This window comes from Alosa pseudoharengus, unplaced genomic scaffold, assembly GCF_046254945.1.
Source record: "Alosa pseudoharengus isolate Yale_2024_CS ecotype anadromous, Long Island Sound unplaced genomic scaffold, YU_APseudo_1.1 YU_APseudo_1.1_scf_3, whole genome shotgun sequence".
Lineage (NCBI taxonomy): Eukaryota > Metazoa > Chordata > Actinopteri > Clupeiformes > Clupeidae > Alosa > Alosa pseudoharengus.
This window is the reverse complement of record NW_027468718.1, coordinates 32,679,145-32,705,640: the sequence shown is the minus strand read 5'-3', so window position 1 is coordinate 32,705,640 and position 26,496 is coordinate 32,679,145. Positions and strand designations below refer to the sequence as shown.

At 41.0% G+C, this 26,496-nt stretch overlaps 1 protein-coding gene across 1 annotated transcript in view; it reads left to right on the top strand.

Moving 5' to 3' along the window:
* The window catches only part of kif5c (kinesin family member 5C), a 34,243-nt gene extending 8,978 nt beyond the window's left edge, over positions 1-25,265 (top strand). Inside the window, exons 5-26 of the mRNA XM_076262670.1 lie at positions 637-685; positions 854-909; positions 1,156-1,243; positions 1,704-1,828; positions 2,575-2,679; positions 3,130-3,278; positions 5,717-5,865; positions 8,126-8,292; positions 13,230-13,298; positions 14,617-14,823; positions 15,082-15,228; positions 15,579-15,767; positions 18,729-18,846; positions 19,102-19,178; positions 19,482-19,591; positions 20,451-20,552; positions 20,924-20,984; positions 21,267-21,338; positions 22,933-23,037; positions 23,400-23,616; positions 24,356-24,650; positions 24,965-25,265. Coding sequence (XP_076118785.1) covers positions 637-685; positions 854-909; positions 1,156-1,243; positions 1,704-1,828; positions 2,575-2,679; positions 3,130-3,278; positions 5,717-5,865; positions 8,126-8,292; positions 13,230-13,298; positions 14,617-14,823; positions 15,082-15,228; positions 15,579-15,767; positions 18,729-18,846; positions 19,102-19,178; positions 19,482-19,591; positions 20,451-20,552; positions 20,924-20,984; positions 21,267-21,338; positions 22,933-23,037; positions 23,400-23,616; positions 24,356-24,642 — 2,649 coding nt within the window. The 3' untranslated portion in view covers positions 24,643-24,650; positions 24,965-25,265. The remainder of the gene's footprint in view (positions 1-636; positions 686-853; positions 910-1,155; positions 1,244-1,703; positions 1,829-2,574; positions 2,680-3,129; positions 3,279-5,716; positions 5,866-8,125; positions 8,293-13,229; positions 13,299-14,616; positions 14,824-15,081; positions 15,229-15,578; positions 15,768-18,728; positions 18,847-19,101; positions 19,179-19,481; positions 19,592-20,450; positions 20,553-20,923; positions 20,985-21,266; positions 21,339-22,932; positions 23,038-23,399; positions 23,617-24,355; positions 24,651-24,964) is intronic.
* The last annotated feature ends 1,231 nt before the right edge of the window (positions 25,266-26,496 follow it).

The window sequence follows — 26,496 nt, the reverse complement described above, 5'->3', positions numbered from 1 at the left end:
TCTTGAAAAAAGCATGTAGATATTTCAAGTAAATATTGTTTTATTAATGCCATTGGTATAGACCCTTCAATGTTTGTAATCATCCAGAGCCTAGGTTGGGTGTGTGCGCAGCATGAGGTCAGAAAAATGGCGCAGCTAATAGACCGACATGTTGAGCTGTCCAGGTATGCACTGTCATTGTTACCCAAGGACCATGATCCGTACCTTAATAAATTAGTCTTAGCTAATGACGATTGTCTGCCCGAACAAAATGGGTAGACGACGTTAGCAAGTGGCCAGAGATTCATTATTCCAACATATACGGCTATATGGTTGACAAGTCCAGCATGTATACATGTAAAAAAGTAGTAGAAGTAAGCATTTTTCTTGACGTTTCCTTGACATTTCAGTTAATTGACACACACACAATTAAATGGGGTTGAAAGCTTTCTGACCCTGTCATGCACACACCTTTTCTTGTGACGTGAACTGTGAAGGGGTCAGTTGTAGGCTATATCATGTACATTTATATACATGAGTACAGGAATATAGACGAGTTCACTACATGTTAGTGGACACTGGTGTACTGTAGGTGTACAAAGAGTCTAGTAATGTCATAAATGTAAAATTGATTTAGAATTCTCTTTTTGTCTGCAGGTGTCCTATTTTGAGATCTACCTTGACAAAATTCGAGATCTTCTGGATGGTGAGCAGTCTGCCCTTGAACTTACTTGTAACCAGATGAGGAAATGAAAGTGACAGTATGGTGGTGAAAATACAGTAACCCAGGGTTAGGATTATTCTCTGCAAAATATATTTCTGAAATTGTGAGTGCATTTAAAAGACGTTTATAGATTTGTGTTGACTATTTTAGTGTCCAAGATCAACCTGGCTGTACATGAAGACAAATTCAGGGTGCCCTATGTGAAGGTAACACATTGTTTTCTCTGCTCCATGTTTGTGTTTTTATCATTTTGGTCATTTCCCAAAAGCAGGTACTTCATGTGTAATATCAAATTACATTAAAATATCTTAAGAATATGCCTTTACATCTACCTAAAGTCTTCTGACTACACTGAAAGTTTAATAGTTTAATGGTTTGTGTGTGTGTGTGTGTGTGTGTGTGTGTGTGTGTGTGTGTGTGTGTGTGTGTGTGTGTGTGTGTGATGCTTTCAGGGCTGCACAGAGCGCTTTGTTTCCAGTCCAGAGGAGGTGATGGATGTCATCGATGAGGGCAAATCCAACCGCCACGTCGCCGTTACAAGTGAGACACTTATAACTACTCATATACTGCATGTGGAGTGAACTGGCAGACCTTAAATCTAACATGCTAAATAATAACACAATGTAAGAATGGGAGGAGAGTACTTTCCAGGCAATGCAAATGCGGTTCTTTTCCCCATAATGAACGCTGTTTACAAGAAGCCGTCAATTTCCTTCTAGTCACTCTTCCCAGCATTTGCTTGCCATAGTGCTTCCTCTCTGTAGTATTCTCAGACCATTCCTGTAGGGCATTTGAGGACACTGGACACTCACTCACTCGTCTGCCATAGACCTCCCTTATAAGTGAAATACAGACCTAATGCAACAGTGCAAAAACAAAGAAATGTTTTTCACCTGTCACTGTCATTTCAAGTGTGTTGAATGCTGGGAGAATGTGAGGGGTTCTGTCCCAGCAGATCTCCCCTGTGTTATTGCAACGTTTTCTCAATGTCCTGCTGCAGACATGAATGAGCACAGCTCCCGCAGTCACAGCATCTTCCAGATCAACATCAAGCAGGAGAACGTGGAGACAGAGAAGAAGCTGTCGGGCAAGCTCTATCTGGTGGATCTGGCTGGCAGTGAAAAGGTTAGACGTCCGGTCGATGTGAGGTTCCCCTTCTCGAGTTCACGGTTGCCTCGTCTGGAGGAGTGACTGAATTACGGTGATTTAGTGTGGCAACCCATTCAGATGCAACGACAACCAACCTATATTCTCAGATATGTCAGAAACATGCCTTTTCAAGTATATGAAAGTACATGTAGTATGTAGTTTATGCCACAATGAAATGGATATGATAAATTATGCCATTCTAAAAATCTCTCTTGTGGTGCAAGACATTTCATTACAGTACAGTTTCAGGGATGCGTGTTTAATTAAGTTGCATGTTTGCATGATGAGTGTTTAATCATTTGTTCATTAAGTGATCATAGGAGACAGCTAGGCCAGTGTCTATGCACGCACACACACACACCCACACACACACACACACACACACGGCAAATGGACACATGCACACACACACACGCAACTGGCAGTATCCGATGACCACTTTACTATTCAGAAGGTCAACATTTTATATAATGGGTTTTATCCATCGTAGAGATCTTCCATCATTGATTAGATATGTTAGTCCAAATGTGGCATAGGTTTAAGCCTGAATAAAGCATCCTCTCACCGTGGTAGCAGAATATAAGATGGATCGAGTGAGCTCAAGTGCAGTCTACTGTTTCATCACTCTATCCTGTCACCTCCTGGGTTCCGCTCGAGGTCAGACTCAGTCCCTCACCTCTGTCTTCTCAAGTGTGAATGTTCACCGTGTGTTTGCTTTTAAGGTCAGTAAAACTGGGGCAGAGGGATCCGTGCTGGATGAGGCTAAAAATATCAATAAGTCCCTCTCCGCTCTGGGGAACGTCATCGCCGCTCTGGCTGAGGGGAACGTAAGTGTTCTGTCAGCCCCTCGTACTCTCTCTGTCCTCCTCTCTCGCTCTCTCTCTTTTTCTCTCTCTCTCTCTCTCTCGTTCTTTCTCCATTCCTCTCCTTGCTGTCATCATCATTTTTATTTTGTCAGCCAAGGCTGTGAAGAAATTGATTACTCTCTTCTTTGAGTGATGGAAATTCTTTCTCTTTTATATTTGAGCACAAGCAAATAGTTTTCCGTATCTGTCATGACACTACTGTAAAGGATGTTCGGGTTAGGGTATCATAAATATTAAACAAAGTATTTCCACTCTGTTGTTGATGTGCTCGTAAACTTAAAAGCCAAGCAATGTAAGAGTAGTAAAGCTTAATGCATATAATATATCCAATCCATAAAATCTGTATCTTCCTTCTCTGGAAAAAAGATCATTTTTTTCAGACTCATGACTTCCATCTGTTGTGGGTTTCAGAAAACCCATGTGCCGTACCGAGACAGCAAGATGACCAGGATCCTGCAGGACTCTCTGGGCGGAAACTGCAGAACCACCATCATAATCTGCTGCTCCCCCTCCGTCTACAATGAGGCCGAAACCAAGTCCACACTCATGTTTGGACAGAGGTGCACAGACACACACAGACGCACAGACACACACAGACACACACACACAGACACACACACTGCTCCCCGAAACCAAATCTACACTCATGTTTGGACAGAGGTACACACACACACACACACACACACACACACAGACACAGACACAGACACAGACACAGACACACACACACACACAGCTCCCCGAAACCAAATCTACACTCATGTTTGGACAGAGGTGCACACACACACACACACACACACACACACACACACACACACACACACACACACACACACACACACACACACAGACACACACACACACACACAGACACACACATACTGCTCCCCGAAACCAAATCTACACTCATGTTTGGACAGAGGTAAGAGGGATGGATCGGTGGAGGGGTTAGACAGACAGACAGATAAACAGACAGACAGAAATAAAGACAGACAGATAAGCGAGAAAGGAGTGCATATATGGAAGCCTGGGAGTATGTGAATCTCTGTGTGTGTTTGTGTGTGTGTGTGTGAGAGAGAGAGAGAGAGAGAGAGTGAGTGAGAGCAAGAGAAAGCGAGAGAATGTGTGTGTGTGAGAGAGAAAAAGAGAGAGAAAGATAAAGAGAGAGAGAGCTTCCGTATGCCCAGTTCTCTCCGCGTCACAGGAGACCCATCCCCTCAGGACACTCAGCTGTCTGGCAGAGCCGGCGCCTGCAGTCAGAACCAGCTCAGATCCATATTCCCAAAACAACGGCATGCATGGGAAAGCTGACGCCTGGACTTTTAATGAGCAAGGCATGCTGACTCCATTTTGGGTTTTGGGCTTTAAGGCTGTTCACTCTGCCATATTATTTTATATTACTACAGGCAACATACGCAAAGATTTTCAGTGAACTCATTTCAAATACATTAACACTAGCTCTCAAGTGAGATGGTGTTACTGATACGTACACAGGCATATTACTGGCAACAATCCAGTTTATTTAGTTATGCACATTCAGTTATTGTCTTTGTTAACCTTCTGATTGTATTCTGTATCTTAGACAAGGGCTGTGAGCATGAATACTAATATATGATGTTTATGCATGAAACATGAGGCAAGCTGCTTCAGTCTCAGTTACTTTATAGTGTAAAATATCTGTATAAACCTGATTAGGAAATAAAATTGAATCAAAATGAGTTTAAGCCATTATTTTAGGGTATACAACAACAACATTGCCCCCCCACACACAACTAAAGTAAAACAAAAGGCCAATCATTTACACTTTAAGTGTGTATTTTTCAAATTGCGCCACTGCTTACAACCCATTTGTCTGGTAATCTAATGAGAAAATACATGAAAGACATTGAAATGAAGTAGCAATTTCTTGAAAAGTTACAACCCTGCTGATTATTAGCTCAACACACTGTGACCTGTAGATACAGCATCTCTGTTTAACCAGCAGCCTACAGTGAGAGTAATTACAATTTAATCTCCTTTTATGTGGGTGACATTGGCATTGCGACACACACACACACACACATGCACATACACACACACACACACACACTCACATACTTTCTCTCTCTCTCTCTCTCTCTTTCTCACACACACACACACACACACACACACACACACACACACACACACACACACACACACACACACACACACACAGACACACACACACAGACACACACACAGACACACACAAACAAAGAGGGAGAGATAAACAGAAAGGAGGTAGACACACAAACTGATGCTGATTAAATTGATGAATTTGAAATGATGTCTGTGTTGTGCTGTATGTGACCTGCATGCTAATGCTGACATCAAAGACACCAGGTCTAACATGCCCATCTAAGCACTGAGTCATAGATCACTGTAATGTGCAGTGACAGTTGAATATTTGGGTTATCTGTCAAAATACACATGCATGCACACTGATATGTTTCAATTACCGGTAAATCTTCCAAAATACTTAGCTTTCTGTTAAGATAAACAGCATTAATGATAGGCAAATCTGATTAAATCATACACAGTAACAATTTTAACAATGTAACTGATAATCATTACTGAATTTGATTGGTTATAACCACTTTATCATTTATATTTTTATTTCTACCTACAGCCTTGTTATATTCTATATATTGGGACAGCCGTGGCCTACTGGTTAGTGCTTCGGACTTGTAACCGGAGGGTTGCTGATTCGAACCCCGACCAGTAGTGTGTGTTCACTGTGTGCTAAGTGTGTTTCACTAATTCACGGATTGGGATAAATGCAGAGACCAAATTTCCCTCACGGGATCAAAAGAGTATATATACTTATATACTTATACTTATACTATGTTCATGCTACATCAGAGTAACACTTTTGTCCATTCGCATCACATTTTTTGTCCAATTGTTCTGCTGTGTCTGCCAAGACAAAGATATCTTCACCTCCCTAATAGATTGTAAATGTCTCCCCTTTGTGTAGAGCGAAGACCATCAAGAACACAGTGTCTGTGAACATGGAGCTGACGGCAGAGGAGTGGAAGAAGAAGTACGAGAAGGAGAAAGAGAAGAACAGAGGACTAAAGATTGTCAACCAGCGCCTGGAGAACGAGCTGAAACGCTGGAGGAAAGGTAACCAGGGAGAACGAGGGGGAGGAAACACTAATCACAGTGAACAGTAATCTAAAAAAGCCCTGTAATCACAGTGAACAGTAATCTTAAAAAGCCCTGTAATCACAGTGAACAGTAATCTTAAAAAGCCCTGTAATCACAGTGAACAGTAATCTTAAAAAAACATACTAATCACAATAAACATACTAATCACATAAAACAGTAATCTAAAGAAAAACGTAATCGCACATCAATCAATCAATCAATCAATCAATCAATGGGAGCATCAAAGAAGGTCAAAGGTGAAGGAGAGACGAAATATGTGATACCGGTAATAAACTGTGTCACCAAGACAAAGAGGAGATGAAGTGATAAGGAGTGGGAGGACAGAGAGTACAGACATCAGCACAGCTGTAGTGTGACCGCAGGGATGTGAATCTCAAAGAGTCTGTCTCACAGAGCACATGGTACAATAACATATAGCTTGTCTCCGTCATCTGTCAAGGACATCTTGTTGAAAGGTTGCTTCAATGCCTCTAAGTAGAGACACATACAGACACAGACACACACACGCACACACACAGAAATCATAGCACTTCAAGGCATCCTGCTATTAGATTCATTCACCATTAGAATTAAATGTATTTTGTATTGTATTGTATTTTTGAGAACACATTCTGTATCTCTCTTATGCATCTCCTTCTGTAGTGCATTCCTTATTAATGTTTTTCTGTTTCCTGCCCAGAACATGTAATTTAAGACCTTGTTAGACTTATGTTGGAGACTTTGTTGATGTAATGGGTTTAACAATAACAATAGTCTTCAGGATCATATCTTAGCTTTGCTAACAAGCAGCAAAGAGAAGGCCTGCACAAATCTCAGTTTCTACCTTATCTTTACAGACTGAAATGGGTCAATATTGTTGGCCTCTCATCAGCTTGCAGCTTGGTTACTGCTTTTTCCTTACTCTAAATAACTAACCTAGTTTTGGCTTGTATTTGTGTGGAAAGGCGGAAGTTTAGTGCAGTAATGATATGGATGAATACAATGTTATGGTAATGATACAGTCTCGTCTTGTCCCCATGGCATAAATTCCAGCCATTATATTTGAAGTATTGAGAGCATCTGATATGAATGACATAGGTTATATTAGCTGTCAATCCATAATGACCTGCGAACATGCTTGAAAGGAAATGTTTTTAATACTATGTACATGGAAAATCTTACTGAGATTTATGACATTATTCAAACAGCTGTTTCTGATAATGACATACATGGAAGGTTTTTCCCTGGCTATTGGTGGTGTATGTAAACCGAAAGTTATATTCTCTCTCGGTTAAAACAGTTACACACTGTGCTGTAGCTTTTGTGTGTCCCCCCACATTCTGTAGTGTTTTGGAGAATGTTATAGTGCTTCTTCACTGTCAGTGAATGTGATTAAATGATGAGCATAACACTCATTTTCACTCCCTCTTTGCTTAGCAAGTTGGTGCTCTTTTCGGGGGAATGCGAATCCAATTAACTCTTGGCTTTGTACATCTCTGTCTGATGGCAGATAACACCCACTTGTGGCTTGCTGCGCTGCAGATATCCAGCTCCACTACAAAGAGCCAGACTGCTTTTATAGACTTTACTGTGGGTCTGTCTGCCTACCTGCCCTGTCTGTCTGTCTGTCTGAGTCTGCCTGCCTGCCTGTCTGTCTCTCTGTCTCTGAAGGCCTCCCTTTAATCTGGACTCCTGTAAATTCCACCACTTTCCTTATCAGTAGCCTCACAGCAGGCTTGTCTCCCGTTGGCTAATCCCGGCTCTTTCTTTCTTTTTTTATAATTTCAGACTGAGGGGATTATTCATGGAGGCGGCGTTGCTTGGCACATGCTCACAGTAGGGAGCTAAGTCTGTCTGCTGGCATTTTTACACTGATATCTGTCTCATCGCCTCTCTCTCACATCATAACATTAACTCCTGGGAACCGTTCCCAATGTCATACTCTGAAGACATGTTGCTGGTGCACTGAGAATGGACCCAACTACACAATACTCTGTGAAATATCTTTATAAATTCAGGTTTTGGGCATTTGTATTGGTATTTGTTAGGATGGTAGAGGTTATTTTAGGACCTCCAATTTGTGCTTGTTTCTGAAAACAGTGCAGTTTTTTTCACTGAAGAGAGACACTTACAGTGTAGACTAAAAGAAAGTAAAAATAGGACCTTACAGGTTCAAACCTTCAGGTTCTCTCTCTCTCTCTCTCTCTCTCTCTCTCTCTCCCTGTCATACTTCTAGGAGAGGCTGTCCCTGTGGAGGAACAGACCGTTCCCAAAGAGCAGAAGAATGCCGAGGCTACTCCCATGATCGAGTCGACTGCCCCGCCCCCTCCCCCCCTCTCTGACCAGGAGAAGACCCAGTACGAGGAGCTCATCAACGACCTCTACCAACAGCTGGATGACAAGGTAGGCCTAGGACTGCACCACACCTGGACTGCTGTCTGTCATATACTAAGCAATAAGCCCCGAGAGGCCGTCATGCCTAACAACGCCCCTTAGTCCAAGTCTTAAACACTCAAAAAAATTACTGCATATTATGTAAGGGATAATGTATAGAACGCCGGTCATTACTGGGAAAATAAGTCCCGACAGGGTGAACCGGACCCCGACGCGCAGCGAAGGGGTCTTGTTCCGCCCTGAAGGGTCTTACAGTAGGCTACTGCTCCTAACTGAAGAAACGTTTACGTTACTGTAAGGAAATTATTATTATCATTGTATAACCATTTGTGTAAGCAGAAATATTGTTGTGTCGAGTTCTACGAACAGAGAGTTTAAGTTACATGTTGTTGTGCTGAGTTCTAAGAACAGAGAGTTCAAGTTACATGTTGTTGTGCTAAGTTCTAAGAACAGAGAGTTCAAGTTAAATGTTGTTGTGCTGAGTTCTAAGAACAGAGAGTACAAGGTAAGTGTGCATCCAGACAGACAGGAACTGCACCCTGTGTGTGTGTGTGGGTGAGATAAGAGTATGTCACAATGAAGTCGCTATGTCTTGCTTCCTATTTTCTGTGTGCATCTGTACAATAAAAGACACAGATTTTGGGCTGCAGCTCTCCTCTTGGTACCAGAGTTTGCGGGCAAAGCCATACTACGTGTTGTGGTTCTTGTATCTATATGTTGGGGTTAAATTCCCTGACAATTACCAACAAACTCAGCTTCACTGCTGCAATCAAAGCTGGCTATATGCTTCGCCATATAACAAAATCATTACCTTTTGTTTAGTCCACTGAAAGTTATCCACATATCAAACGATTAAATACACAGTTATGGAGGAATTGTTTTGGGGAAGCAGTTACTATATCCCACTTTTGCTGTTTTTAAGCCACTTAAATCCATAGCCTAGATGAGCATTGTGCATACGTTACAACTTGACGTGATGGTGAAGCTAAATGCCCAAGAAACGTCACGTCATAAAAGTTGTAGGCCTACTAAACGCAAAAACTTAATGACAGCTTGTTCGTGGTGGTGTAGTGATGCCTAATTGAAATGGGATAGGCAAGGGTTATCTTATATTCGGCTATTACGTGTGGCACATTTATTGGGCTTTTAGCCTCTTTTAATTTATTTGATTATTACTTTACTATTATTACTGTTATTATGACCACCGCGCAGGGAAGTGGCGGTCATATAGGTTTAGTCAGATTTTTTTTTTCTTTTTTTTTTTTTCGTTTTCCGTCAAGGATTCCCGGGACACTGAAAGACCGGGGTAGACGAAACTTGGTGGCATGTAACCCCATATGGATAGCATGGAACCATCGTTTTTCGTTTTGGTCTGTAGCCCCCCCGCTGGACTGGACCCCCCGAAAGGAGGGGAGGGCAGACACAGTTTTCTGTGAATATCTCGAGAACCGTAGGGTTTAGGAGGACCATTTTTTTTGTATGTTGATCTCAAGGGGCCATGTCAACCCATTCCATAACCACTCATTTCATGTATAGCGCCACCTAGTTAAACACAAAAAAGTAAAAATTAGGTGTTGTAATCGCAGGTATCTGTGACCTAACATAGTCAAAACTGCACGAAATTGGAAGTATAGGATCATTATGACACCCTCTGAATGCACGCCAAGTTTCGTGGAATTCCGTTCATGGGGGGCCACACAATAAATTAATTTATGTTCCTATACACCAACTGGCCTGTAGGTGGCCGGAGACAGTTTTCTGTGAATATCTCGAGAACCGTAGGGCCTACGAGGTCCACCTTTTTTTTGTATGTTGGTCTTAAGGGGGCATGTCAACCCATCCCATTACCACTTATTTCATGTATAGCGCCACCTAGTTAAAAATTAAAAAGCAAAAAATTCGGTGTTTTCATCACAATATCTCTGGCTGACATGGTCAAAACTGCACGAAATTGAAAGTGTAGGATCATTATGACACCCTCCGAATGCATGCCAAGTTTTGTGAACTTTCGTTCATGGGGGGCCTTACAATAAAATAATTTATGTGTACATTTAGTGACCATACACCAACAAGGATTCCCGGGACACTGAAAGACCGGGGTACACGAAACTTGGTGGGCATGTAACCCCACATGGATAGCATGGAACCATCGTTTTTCATCGTTTTGATCTGTAGCCCCCCCGCTGTACTGGACCCCCCGAAAGGAGGGTAGGGCAGACACAGTTTTCTGTGAATATCTTGAGAACCGTAGGGCCTAGGATGACCAATTTTTTCCGTATGTTTGCCTCCAGGGGTCATGTTAACCCATTCCATGTGCACACATGTGCATAAACAGATACACACGCACACACATACATTCACAGTAATCATACGTATGACACATACTCACACAGTAGACATATGTACGCATGCATGCACATGCACAAACACACATACGCAGGCAAACACACAAGCACGCACACACACACACACACACACCCACACACATAAAGATAAACGTGTACACGCACACATGCACACAATTCAAGAATTTCTCAGAATTATGAACAGGCAAGATGGGGGTGGGGTTGTACAAAATTAATTTTACATGTGAAATCTATGAACTAATCATGTTTTGGTACTTGTTGTCTAGCAGATACCAGTGAGAATTGAGTGTGGATAATGCAATTTAGTGAGACTGTTAGAATCATATAGGCCTTTCAGCGTGATTTATTTTTGTGGAAAAAATGTGCTGGACTGGGCGGCGGTCATATTTTGTACCGCTCTGCGGTACATCTAGTTATTATTATTATTCGGATGAGGCAAAGGAATGTAAATCTGAGTCTGAAATGTTGGCTACAAACTGCATGTCTATACTGCTGTAACTGCACTGCTGCTATTATTAATTGTTAACTTCCGAACTATTTGAGGCTTCCATTAGCTGCCATTGTTGGAAAAAAATGGAACATTAGCATCAATGGAGTTGTCGCAACTCTACCTTTATATGGCTCTGGCCTAGCCTATTTGTTACCGTTCATCGTGGCATTTGCTGAGAAACAAATAGTTCGCATCAACACACGCTGAATTTGAATCAAACATTCTTTAGAACACAGCTGATGGAGAATGAAGCGTTCTACTTGTCTTGTGAAGAGCCGTGTAATAATGCATATTAATATGTCATCAATCATACTTATCAATATATCATACTTTACATATTGAAGAGTTTGATACTCTTATAATCACAAGCTCAAAGACAAACAAAGTATCCTTTGTTCTCTTACTGAGTAAAAGTAAGAATGAATACAGGATTTTTGATTGTAATGAGTTCACTAACTGGTAATACTATGTCCGGACTGTTATGCTAATGAAGCAACTTTAAAGGAACAGTTTTTTAGCTTTCATTCACCGTATTTCCCAGAGTTTGTCTGTGCGTGTAGTTAGGCTCCTCGGTCTGACGCACCCACCGCTAGCCTACCTTATCACAAGTGCCTCGAAGTGGCCGGCTTCATTAGCCTACACCTCCCAATAGTGACAAAAGAATTCCAACATTTCCTATTTACATGCTGTGATTTGTATAGTTACAATGTGTACAAATAACAATGTCAAATGAGACACAGCCCTTTTGTAAGCATACATAGGCTACTTGGTTGGAACTATGTTTTCATTCAGGGAAATCAATGCTCCTTGGGGTTTGAAGAAGTAGGCCTAACACCAGAGCTTTTCAGGTGCTGTCTGCAAATCACTTCGCCCAAGTAGCTGTGCTTCGCCAGAATGTGAACATAGTAGCCTACCAAGTATGTGGTATAAAATTGGGTTATTCACTGTCTCCCCTAGAGTTAGATAAGTGAGCAAAAGCATTTTTTCTCCTTGCATGCATTGTCTTAGTCTGAATGACTATGAATGAATATGAATGCAAGTGTAAATCATCCCGTAGCTTGTTTAGGTGAGCCACAAGCTTGCTCTCATGTTCTAGGCAAGCGCCCAGTACCGAGACAGCTGCTGCCCTGGTGGCATCCATGTTCTTTCCCACAAAGACAAACTAGAACGCTAAAGTGCTAAAAGATAAAGTCTGAGTCTAGTCTTGAGTCCAAGTCGAGTTACAAGTAATTTCTAATTTTGTCAAGTCGAGTCTGAAGTCATGAAAATCGTGACTCGAGTCTGACTCGAGTCCAAGTCATGTGACTCGAGTCCATACCTCTGACCAGAACTATCCTTTTTCCAATGACACTTAACAAGAGGCCTTACAATTACATTATTCATTTTGGGGGTTACGTTCTAATTATAATAATAATAATAATAATAAGCTTTATTTGTAAAGCACCTTTCATACACAGAATGAAGCTCAAAATGCTTTACATTCGGAGCATGTAACACAATAATAGAGTCAGTCAGTCATTATCAATCACTTTCACTTTTCTTCATTGCTGTGGCCGTTTATGATCCAATCAGCAACATATCAGAAATATAGAAAATAACATGTAACACAGTTATAGAGAAGAGTCAGTCATTTCCCTTTGTTGCTGTGGCCGTTTATGATCCAATCAGCAACATATCAGAAATACTATTATACTACTACTTTGCTAACAAATGCCTAGGCTAGCAAATGCTTAGGCCCTGCTGAAGCAGCCAGCCTTAGCATGTTCTTAGCATAATATTATGTCGCAATTATTTGACTTCTACAAGTTCTACTTGCTCATGGCGATACACTACACCATATAGTATGTGTCATTATGAGAGAAGCATTTTATTTTTCTATTGTTGGTCATGTGCTATAAGCACACATAACATACTTCATTATGGTTTACACTCTGCAACAGTGCAGTCTGTGTTTCATTACTGCAGGCTCATTACCATTGTTCCATTACTAATGTGTGCTGTGGTATTTGAGCAGTATTAGTGAAGTGTGTCAGTTTTAGAGACCCTCCTCCTAACGTGTGGAAATGCCCCCTTCCCTCCTCTCTCCCCAGGACGATGAAATCAACCAGCAGAGTCAACTGGCAGAGGAGTTCAAACAACAGATGGCTGAGCAGGATGAGGTGTGCACAGGCGACGTCACACATTCAAGTACACACATACACACACACACACACACACACACACACACACACACACACAGACACACACACAGAGACACACACACACACACACACACACACACAGACACACACACACACACACACACACACACACACACACACACAGACACACACACACACAAATATACACACATGCCCACATTCACATATATACATACCCAATGTCTTCTCCATCTATCTATGCTTAGACTGTACTGATACAAGGCTTGCAAGAAGCCCATACAGAAATACAGTATATTCATACATATACTATATGAATAGTTCTTTGCAAACTTTTAATATAGATGATTCTCCAGTAATATTGCAAATACCCTACAGTTCAGATTTATTCATGGAATCACTACCTAAAATCCCATGTTAGACTGAGAGATGGATTAATTTCCATCCGAGGGGAAATTGGAATATGGGAAATGCAAACTAGCAAGAGGAAACCAATAAATCTACTGCCATCTAGTGGAGAAATATAACACCTCCTCTCTGTGGTAGAGACAAACAAAGCATCATCTTAGCAAGCCTGTTTGTGAATTCATGTCAGGTATAGTTCTTTTAAATATGGTTGTGGAGCTATAATTTCCTCCAGGACCGATCTGAAGTAGGGAGAATCCATTAAAATATGAATGTGGTTACTATGATGATGGCTCCATTAAGACCATTATCTTGTCATGATGCACTTCAGAATTTGAGACCTTCTGTAATTCTCCACACAAATCGCCTCAGTCCTTTTTTGGGCATTGCCAGGAACAGTGATGCACCCTGACATGACATGCCAAACTGTCATGGCTACAGTATTTTGAATGCATGATTAAGCATTGAGTTTAATTTGTACATTTCAGTGACTGCAGATGACTAAAATCACAGGCACAACAACTGAAATAGCTTTCACATGACTGATAAATGAAACTCTGAAACATATCTGTTGTATTTCTAATCGTATTCTATTTATTGATTATGACAAGACTATTTGAACTGTACATTAACAGACTGGTATAGTGACAGTGTTTAACTATCACTAACAAACAGTTTTTAACCCCTCTTATCTCAGTGTAGAGAATACGCCCATAAAGACAGCATGCTGTAGTAGTTTGCTATTTTGCACCTATGGTCAAGTTACACTATGGATGTACCTTTTATTCATGTTAAATTACCATACAATTGATTCAATGGTATCAACTGAATTTTGATTCTGACCTTCCGACAAACATAAACATTTACACACACACACACACACACACACACACACACACACACACGTATGTAGCTCCTGGCGTCGACGCGGAGGGACTACGAGAAGACCCAGGAGGACCTGTCGCGTCTGCAGCGGGACCACGAGGCGTCCAAGGAGGAGGTGAAGGAGGTGCTGCAGGCCCTGGAAGAGCTGGCCGTCAACTACGACCAGAAGAGCCACCAGGCCGAGGAGCGTGGACGCTCCAACGAGCAGCTCAGCGAGGAGGTCAACCAGAAAACTGTGAGTGTGTGTGAGACGGGGGTGGAGGAGGGGAGGAGTGGTGAGGAAGTGTGTATGTGTGTGTTTGTGTATGTGTGTGTTTGTTTGTGCAGAGATGGGAAACGTGGCTTCAGAAAATAAATGTCCTAGCCTGTGCGTGTGTGTGTGTGTGTGTGTGCGTGTGTGTGCGTGTGTGTGTGCGTGTGTGTGTGTGTGTGTGTGTGTGTGTGTGTGTGTGCGCGCGCTCATGCATGTCTGTGTGTGTGTGTGTGTGTCCAGGCATCTCTGCTGGTGGTGGAGAGGGAGCTGGCCCAGGTGCAGGAACTGAGTAGTCATCAGAAGAAGCGGGCGGCAGAGATCGTCAACCTGCTGCTGCGAGACCTCAGTGACATCGGCAGCGTGATCGGCACCAGTGACCTCAAGGCTGTAAGTACCCTCACTCTACACTTCAGCTCACGCAAACACATATTACACTTCTGTCTCATTTAGAAGATGACGTGTGACTCTGCTAAACTGTAACTTGGAACATCCACTTCCACTGAGGTCACACTGATCTACTTACTTATGTTTCTCTGAGTTCAGCTGAGCGAACTAAGTGAGTGAGATAAACTCAATCAAGGTAAAACTCAAACAAGGTAAAAATATTTACATGTGAATCCGGAAACGTCACCAGTCTTAACCAATGCTCACTCTTCTTGTGTCCCTCACTCTCTGGTGCCCAGATGTAGTTATTTTCTCACAGCCCATGTTTCTCTCTCCCTCTCACCGTGTCCCAGATGGCCGAGGCGAATGGAGTCATAGAGGAGGAGTTCACCATGGCCCGTCTCTACATCAGCAAGATGAAGTCGGAGGTGAAGTCTCTGGTCAACCGGAGCAAGCAGCTGGAGAGCACTCAGGCCGACACCAGCCGCAAGATGCAGGCCAATGAGAAGGAGCTGGCCTCCTGTCAGCTCCTCGTCTCCCAGGTATGGGTCGACATGGGGCCTAGGAGTCTATCAGTCAATCTATCTATCTATCTATCTATCTATCTATCGATCTATCTATCAATCTATCGATCTATTGATCTATCTATTGATTTATCTATCTATCTATCTATCTATCTATCTATCTATCTATCTATCTACTGTATCTCTCTATCTATCTATCTATCTATCTAAAAAACCTTTAAGACCTCTACATTGCATAGTTGTGCAAGACAAGTTTGTATTTTTGTTGGGATGTTGACCTTTTTTTTTTTTATTGAGTTTTCCTTGCTCGGGGAATCACATTGTTTACATCAGTTATAATTTAAGGTCAGAAAATAACAGTTCTTAAAAAATAACAAGTATTTTGATGGTTGAAGCAGTACATTAGATCATCAGGTGTCTTGTATAAGTACATTTCTATATGCATTCCCCCGTATAAGAATGCATGTGAACATACATTCAGACACGCACACACCCACACACAAACATGCATACATACATATACATATATACACAGCCAGAAGTCCATGCGAGGAGCGCATATACGGAAATGCATAAATGTGCAAGTACAATCTTACATTCTTGTATGTTTACGCCAGCACACACAGTACATACATACATACAAGCATGTGTACGGAAATGCATACATACACAAGTGGCTACGTACAAGTATATATTCATAAACACTCATTTACATTATCTCATACATACCATACAGGCCACAAGTCTATTTACATTATCTTCAGCAGATCATTATTACATTTGAAACCTAGATCACAGTCATCATTTATCGTGTGATCTAACTATAGCATGCAATATTACTGTAGATTTTTTGTGAATTTTGTGCCAAATGTTTGGGGTACCTGTGTATATGGAGTTAGACATTTGTTCTAGACTCAATAATGTTTCAAATGTTTGTAGCCATGTTCTTACATTAATGTTGATAGTGGTCTTCCAATTGACTGCTATTACCTTCTTGGCACTCATCAGGCCAATAGATACAGTTTTTTTCTTGAAGGGGGGCCAGTATTGTCCATATAATTAAAAATGCATAATTTAGGGTAGGGACATTCTTCCAAAATGTTTGTAATTTGGGGCATTCCCAGATCATGTGAAAGTAGGTTCCTTTCACTTTGTTACAGTGCCAACAATTGTCATCATTCTGTAAACCCATAAGTGCAAGTTTCCTTGGAGTGTAGTATATTCTATTGACAAACTTAAAATTTATAGTTTTATTGCGTGCAGAATTGGATATCTTATGCATTTTCTGCCAAATTGATTGCCAACTGTCTGAATCTATATTTGTCTTTAAATCCTTCTCCCAGATCTTTTCTAACGATGTAACAGCATCACTTTTACAGTTGTTTATTATCTTATACATTTTGCTGCTCAAGTGTGTCGCCTTTTTCATTATTAAAAAAATGTATGGCAATGTAATACTTCCCTAAGTTTGGGCGGCCCATTCCACCTTTGTCACGGCTAAGATACAGTTTATGTGTACTAATTCTCGCTCTTTTGCCATTCCATATAAAGGAAGATAGAGTTTATTTTCTTAAAATAAACTTTGTCAAAGGGTAAGGGAAGAGCGTTTATGACATACACTAAGTGTGGAAGAACATTCATTTTGATTGTATCTATTTTCCCCCATAGCGAGAGAGGTAAGTACTTCCATCGATCTAAATCATCTTTAATCTTCATCAGGATGTTGGTCAAGTTTGTCGAAACTATGGTCTCAAAGTCAGGATTTAGAGTAATACCCAAATATTTTATACCCTCTGGGGACCACTTAAAGGGCAGGTTTCCAAGACAATCTTTATGACAGGATTTGTTAAGTGGTAGTGCCTCAGATTTACCACAATTCATTTTATAGCCGGATAACTGACTGAAATGTTTAATTAATTCTAGAGTGTATGTACTGTAAGTGAGGAGGCAGGATTTAGTACAGTTAGTAAGATATCATCGGCACAAGAATAGTTTGACAGAAAAATCTCTAATAGGAATTCCATAAATATCTTTATTTGATCGAATTTGGCAAGCAAGTGCTTCTAGAGAAAGAATAAAAAGTAAAGGTGATAAGGGACAACCTTGTCGAGTGCCTCGATGTAAAGAAAAGCATTCTGAAAGTATTCCATTTGTGGAAACCTTTCAATTGGGTTACTATAGCTATACTGTAACTTTTATTACTTTTTTTTACTACTTTTGCCTTTGTTTTTGCTTACTAATTACTCTTTATTTTTAAATGATTTTACCTTGTGTTTTATGTTTTCTTTTTATTATGATCTTTACCTTTTAATTATTCTTTGACTATATTGCCTTTCTATGTTTTTATTTGTTATTATTGTTTTGTTTTGTTTATGTAAAGCACATTGAATGACCTCTGTGTATGAAATGCGCTATATAAATAAACTTGACTTGACTATAGAGCAATGAAATGTATTTAATAATATTTTGACCTAAACCAAAAGCTTCCAAGGCTTTACATAAAAAATTCCATTCGATGCGGTCAAAAGCCTTTTCGGCTACTGCTGGGTCAGGTAGAGTCTTTGCATAATCAAAGTCAAAGTCAAAGTCAAGTCAATGGAATAATGGAAAGTGTGCATTAGTTTCCGCATATTATCACCAATTAATCTGTTTTGGACAAAACCTATTTGGTCCTTATGTATAAGGCAAGGTAGTATTTCTTTCAATCTGCCCGCAATTACTTTCCCCAGAATTTTATTATCTACATTAAGTAACTGAATGGGTCTATAACTTCCACACTGCAATGGATCTTTGACCTATGTTGACCTTTGATGTTTTTTGTGTGTATTGTATTGTTGCTTTGCGTTTTTTGCTTTTGCAAGCACTCTGCAGTATGAATATTGGGGAGCTTCTCATTGTCATCATAGAAATCAGTTGACCTTTAGCTCATTGGCTCTGTAAAAGGATCTCATCCATCCTGTTCTTTTTTCTGTTCCTCAGCTTCAGGCCAAGATCAAGTCTCTGACAGACTACATGCAAAACATGGAGCATAAGAAAAGACAGCTGGAGGAGGGCCAAGACTCTCTGATGGAAGAGCTTGCCAAGTTACAAGCACAAGGTGCATGTCATGACATATACTGCGCTGCATACACACACATGACATGTACTATAAAGTGTATGTATATACTATACACACCACACATATACTGGTACACATGCATGGTTACATTTGTGTCCACTTCAACACACACACACATACACACACACGCGCGCACACACATACGCACACACACACACACACACACACACACACACATGCACGCATGCACTCACACACACACACTAAAGGACTGAAATGGCTGTATCTCTGCAGAGAAAGTGCATGAAGTGTCTGTGATGGATAAAGAGAAAGAGCACATGAGCAGGCTACAGGATGCTGAGGAGATTAAGGTGAGCCAAGCTCTCTGTCTGCACTAACCTCTCTTTCATTCCTCACTTGTACATTTGCACTTACATACATATACATACTGTACATTTCTCTTCCTACACTTGCCCTAGATATTCTCGCATCAGTTATTTGTTCACAATAAACATTTGTCAAGCAAAGTGGATAAATAATGTTCATCAGTACTAGATATAGATGGATGGAAATGATAAATTGTGGATATATCATAAAGTTGTGAACTTCAAAGCAAAGGAACCAAGCGAACAAAGATAAAAGCAGAGTGTGTGGATTTTGCCGTGTCTGTGCAGAAAACCCTTGAGGAACAGATGGAGAACCACCGAGAGGTCCACCAGAAGCACCTGTCGCGTCTGCGAGACGAGATCGACCACAAGCAGAAGATCCTGGATGAGCTCAGAGAGTGGGTGACTGCATCAGTGTCTTAGAATAACAGTCACACCATCACCAATATTTAAGCACCTGAGTTGTATGTCAATAGCTTTGCATACTTAGACTTAACAGAGAACTTGAGATGATGACATATTACGTAATGAGATATTTTTGACCAGCATCATCCAGGTGAATCATAACACCTGTCCTGTAATAGTACCAGGTGCAGTACTGTTGTGCATACACTCTATGATTGAGTTGAAATGGGATTGTGTTGAGTTGAAATGAGGTTGAGTTGAGTTGAAATGAGGTTGAGTTGAGTTAAAATGAGGTTTAGTTGAGTTAAAATGAGATTGAGTTGTGTTGAGTTGAGTTGAAATGAGGTTGAGTTTTGTTGAGTTGAGTTGAAATGAGGTTGAGTTGAAATGAGATTGAGTTGTGTTGAGTTGAAATGAGGTTGAGTTGAGTTGAAATGAGGTTGAGTTGAGGTGAAATGAGGTTGAGTTGAGGTGAAATGAGGTTGAGTTGAGTTGAAATAAGGTTGAGTTGTGTTGAGTTGAAATGAGGTTGAGTTGTGTTGAGTTGAGTTGAAATGAGGTTGAGTTGTGTTGAGTTGAGTTGAAATGAGGTTGAGTTGTGTTGAGTTGAGTTGAAATGAGGTTTGGTTGAATTGTGTTGAGTTGAAATGAGGTTGAGTTGTGTTGAGTTGAAATGAGGTTGAGTTGTGTTGAGTTGAAATGAGGTTGAGTTGAGTTGAGTTGAAATGAGGTTGAGTTGAGTTGAAATGAGGTTGAGTTGAGTAGAAATGAGGTTGAGTTGTGTTGAATTGAATTGAAATGAGGTTGAGCTGAATCGTCAGCTGTGTGTGTGTGTGTGTGATTCCCCTCCAGTCTGAATGAGGCCCTGCAGCTGGAGCGGGCGAAGCTGTTGTCGGACTATGACAAGCTGAAGCAGCAAGAACAGGAGAAGGATGAGAAACTGCAGAACCTCATGTGAGTCTCCTGGGCTCTTGTGTCCACGGTTACCCTTCCCACGGTAAAGATGTCTGTCTGTCATGTAGCCGATCTACTGATCCAAAACCCAATGCTGCGTGGCCTTATGGTTTCACAAAAGTTGCTTATGGCATTATTTTATTGCACTTTGACTTAACTTTCTGACATTTCAAGGCAGTGAGTAACTTTGTCAAAGATCCTTTTAAGAGCAAAATAAATGCTATATAGCATTTTACACAAAAAAAACTGCCCTCTTTTGCAACAAAAACATATCACACTACACTATAACACGCCTTCAGACTGTGGAAGGGAATGGGGTGTAAACAGGGGAAGCAGAAGGTCGGTTTCTGACTGACCCACTTGTCCTGCAGCTTGCTCAATGAGAAAAGGGAGCTGGCCAAGGAGGATCTCAAGGGCCTTGAGGAGACTGTGGTGAGTGGACAGTTCACATTTCCTGTTTTGCTCCAACTTTAGCTTAGTGTGCTGTTGTATTGCTCATTATAAATGTCAGTATTAAACTGGACATAATGCATGCACATCCACTCTCTTTAAAGCCCCTTTCTGCAAACAGCAGCAAATCTTTGTCCAGAATCTCAATATCAGTCTCAAGCAATATGACTGATGTAACAGTAGTATATCTGCGACAGTATATGTGTAGTATGTCTGTAAAAAAACATTCACATAAAGTTGTTCACTTTTTTCTTTTCTTTATAGGCTAAAGAACTTCAAACACTCCATAATCTACGAAAGCTCTTCATTGATGATCTCAATACTCGTGTGAATAGAGTAAGAACACATTTCTATGCTATTTCACAGCATGTTTTTTATTTTCGTAAAAAAGACAAGGATTGACTCGTTTTACTAGTTTTAAGGTTTGTACATCAGTATAAGCATATAAAACACAGATCAACAAACTCAACAGCTTCAACATCTTGAGTTATGTTAAAGGTGAGGTGTGTGTGTGTGTGTTGAGTTATGTTAAAGGTGATGTGTGTGTGTAGTTGAGTTATGTTAAAGGTGAGGTGTATGTGTGCTTGAGTTATGTTAAAGGTGAGGTGTGTGTGTGTGTGATTGAGTTATGTTAAAGGTGAGGTGTGTATGTGTGTGCTTGAGTTATGTTAAAGGTGAGGTGTGTGTGTGCTTGAGTTATGTTAAAGGTAAGGTGTGTGTGTTTGAGTTATGTTAAAGGTGAGGTGTGTGAAGGTGAGGTGTGTGAAGGTGAGGTATGTGTGTGCTTGAGTTATGTTAAAGGTGAGGTGTGTGTGTGCTTGAGTTATGTTAAAGGTGAGGTTTGTGTGTGCTTGAGTTATGTTAAAGGTGAGGTGTGTGTGTGTGCTTGAGTTATGTTAAAGGTGATGTGTGTGTGTGTGTGTGTGCGTGTGTGTGCTTGAGTTATGTTAAAGGTGAGGTTTGTGTGCTTGAGTTATGTTAAAGGTGAGCCCTCACAGCTGCGCTCCCTGCACGTCCTTGAGTTTGGGCCACTGTCATCTTTCTGTGACGACCATGTGGCCACCAAAGGGACCCTCCGCCTCCCTCGTACGTCCGGTGGCTCCGAGCCATCGCTCCTTGGCTCGTGGCTTCGGCGCCTGCTAGCGGTCACGTGACCAGATCGCACTGTGAGAAAGGAAATTCAAAGTGGGCCTAGGCTGAAATATTGATGACGACGGGCTCAGGAAATCCCGTGGTGGCTCTTCCAGGGAAGGGTGACCCTGAATCACTCCTCAGCTCAGACGTGTGTCAGCGTTTGACTCAGGGTCCAAGAAGTGACACCAGTTTAACTGTTAACACATAGGCAAGGGTTTAGGGATTACGGTACATCCTTTCCCATTGTGTGCAGTACAGTAATCTGCTGCAGCAGCTGCTGGTCTTTGCCAGCAGAGGGAGCACTTATTCCACTATGTAGTTTCCTCATATAGCAAATGAACTATCGATAAGCACATGTCATAGTAGTAAGAATATAATGGACCTTTGACATTTGAGAAAAATGCTGTTATGGTTGTCTAAAGTGTAATAACAGTTAGGGGCATCATCTGATTTATAGTGAAAAACTTTTTGAACTTTATGCCCTCTAAGTTTAATATGTGCATTCTGTCAGAGACATATTAGATTCTGTGTACATTCAAATTTGTTACATCAAAATATTACCTACAAATTCACCCGGCTCCTGAACCAGTCACTCTCTTCTCTGTAAGTCCCAGTTCAAATCTTACTCTTCCCTGTTTGAAATGCCACCAGGTTCACCATCCACATCACTTTCACAATCTTTTTCAAACTTCAACATTTCTGCAGTTAATTCAGATTTGAAGGGACTGCACAAATACACATGTTGTTTTTCAGTCCCTGAATGTATGTCAATGACATCACTTCCTGCCCTTCACAGAATGTTGAGCTGGAATGTGATGAAGCTGGTGGCAGTCTGGCCCAGAAACAGAAGATCATCTTCCTGGAGAACAATCTGGAACAGCTCACCAAAGTTCACAAACAGGTGGGCCTCTTTAAAAGTGTCTCTTTAAAAAACACAAGTGTCCACTTTTATCAATAAATATATGGTTGTGACCTTTGACACCTTTGAGTACTTCTATCATGCACTTCCGTGTACTTAACTTAAAAAAGGGAGTGGTGTTTTGATGAGACAATGTGAAAATACTGGAATTGTGAATCGTTTTATTGAAATGTAACACACAGCCTAGATGGTTGTCACTTTTGATATGAGGAGAGGATTGTTTCGCCAAAAAACACTTTCTTTGTGTGATAAGTATCTGTAAACAAAATGCAACAATACAACTAACAAATATTTTCTCTCTCTCTCTTTCTCTCTTGTTCTGGTTCCCTGTCTCTCTCTCCCAGCTGGTGCGTGATAATGCAGACCTGCGCTGTGAGCTGCCCAAGCTGGAGAAGCGCCTACGGGCCACTGTGGAGAGGGTGAAGGCCCTGGAGACTGCTCTGCGCGACGCCAAGGAGAGTGCCATGCGCGACCGCAAGCGCTACCAACAGGAGGTGGACCGCATCAAAGAAGCTGTCCGCAACAAGAACATCGCTAGAAGGGGACACTCCGCACAAATTGGTGAGTGGGAGCATATACTTTTTCTTTCAGAAGAATAATGTAATCACATATCAGGTTTATTTCTATACTACAACTGAGGGCATTCAGTTACTAGGAGAGTATATTCTGTTAGTATATATGTTTACCTCAGTTACTATGAGAGATGTCTACTCTATTATTACGGTCTATTGTGTTTAGTTACTATGAGAGTATGTCTACTCTGGCACTATACTGTGTTTACCTCAGTTAGTTAACAGATAGACAGAATACTCTGTGACCCTTCCCATGTCCTGTTTTCACAATATGAGATGGTACCATCAGGTAGACGATTTAAACAGACAGATTTAAAGTTTCTGTCAGTATTCTTAGAAAAAAAATAAATATACATAAACCTGGGCTGCACCACATGCTTATTATTATTTTTATGCATTTACATTTTTTAACTGCCATTCTTTTACCCACCTATTCTGTAAGTGTAATTAGAGCTCCATGGACAGTTCACATTCTTGCAAATGGGCTCCTCTGTGCTGTGTACCATGCTGTCAATGTTTCTATTTATTATGTAACGTGTTGTCTGTCATGTCCCTGTTGATGTATGTCTATCACTGGGTTATGCTTTGATGAGGCCAAGACAAATTTCCCCATGGGGACATTAAAGTATATTCTGTTCTGTTAGTTACAATGAGAGTGTGTCTACTCTGGCATTATACTGTGTTTACCTCAGTTAGTTACAATGAGAGTATGTCTGTTCCCTGTCCAGCTAAGCCCATCAGGGCAGGCCACAGCCACCACCAGAGCCAGGGCGGCTCCCCCAGTATGGGTCAAGGCATCAGAGGAGGAGCGTCCAGCCGGCACCACCACAGCAGCCCACAGCACCACCACCACCATCAACAGTCACCGCAGCACCATCACCATGCACAGCAGCAGCAGCAACACCACCACCATGCTCAACAGCACCATCACCATACACAACAACAACAACAACAACAACAACAACATCCACAGCAACAGCAGAGGCAGCAGCAGCAGCATCACCAAGCCAAATAAAAGGTGAAGTGAGTATTGTACACTTGTTGTGACCAAAAACCTGTTATTGTCAGGCATTGCAAGTCATCAGTGATAAATTCCTAATATGGCATTTTAGGAGTCCCTTTGCTAAATACATTTTAAAAGTCTCCAGCAGGGGGTGGTGTCCCACTACCACATGTCCTGTTAATGTTGTAATTTACCCTATCCTGTACACACATCTGTCTCACTATGTATATGTTGAATTTAGTGTACAAGAGCTAGGCATTGTTTTCCATTTACATTATTTCTGAAGTACTGATAACAGTCTACTCTAACACTAACATGGTGTGCTTCTTTACAGAATATAAAGAATGGACGGGCCAGCAACCCATCACATTCATCATGTTCATCAACAGGATTATTGCTCCTTCCCAACTGCCTTTTTGTAAAAAGGAACATTATAACCGGTAAAACTCCAGACTGATGCGTTTCCTGCTTTTTGTTTTCTCAGTATTTCTCAAGTCTGATTGGAGCTAGTTACTTCAACACACACAACTCAACTTAATAGAGGGCCCTAATAGATCTTTCCTTTTCAATTCATGTCCATGCAGAGAGACACACACAGGCACACGCACATACACACACACACACACACACATATATGCACACACACACACACACACACACACACACACACACACACACATTCACACACACACACACACACACACACACACACACACATACATTCACACACACACACACACACACACATACACACACACACACACACACACACACATACATTCACACACACACACACACACACACACACACACACACACACACACACACACACACATACATTCACACACACACACACACACACACACACACATACATTCACACACACACACACACACACACACACACAGACGCACACAAACAAACACATCTAAGCACACATACCCATACACATACACATTCACAGACAGATACAAACAGGTGAACACACACACACACACACACACACACACACACACACACACACACACACACGTCTAAGTACACACAGCCATAAACATACACATTCACAGACAGATACAAACAGGTGAACCCACACACACACACACACACACACACACACACACACACACACACACTGCTTCATGCCAGTGTGATCATACGAGAATAAAAGAGTGCAGTGTATTGTTTTCACTCTTTGCCTTTTGCCAACACTATTATTCAAGGAGTAATGAGCAGCGGTATGTTTTACTATATGGTACAGTTGGCATATGTTTATAACATAGGTTGTGGTTACCCAAATAATTCAAAGACAGCAAGCACAGAAAAGCGAGGCCGAACTGTCAAAGGAGGAACATAAGAGGAATTGCTTCATGGTTGATTTAATTGGCTGAAACTGTTTCATTGGGGGTCGAGAAAATAACTTGTATAGACTTGTTTATGAATGTATTCTTTTTTATGAAGTTCATATTTGTTTGGTATTCTGTCCAAATGTTTCTACTGATTTTTTATATTTATTGTTTTTTTTATATTTATTGTCACAGGTGTTTAAGTTTGCACATCCAAGATATTAATGTTTCATTATTTAACTTGGTAACTTGTACATTTGATTTCATCTTAAATTATGTTTACGTATGTTAACTGCATTTTTTGGTAGGTTTTAATTTATGAAATGTAAATTAATTTTAAACATTGCTTTGATGCGGACAGTCCTCTCTGTTAATTACCTCCAAAGCACTTCTCCAATGTCAAAAAATGTTTATGTGTATTTGGATATTTTCCAAGATCTGAGAATCAAAGTTAACACCAAATTGCCACCTCTCAAAATGTTCTCTGTATGTATCTTAAGCACATCGAAGGCCATACACA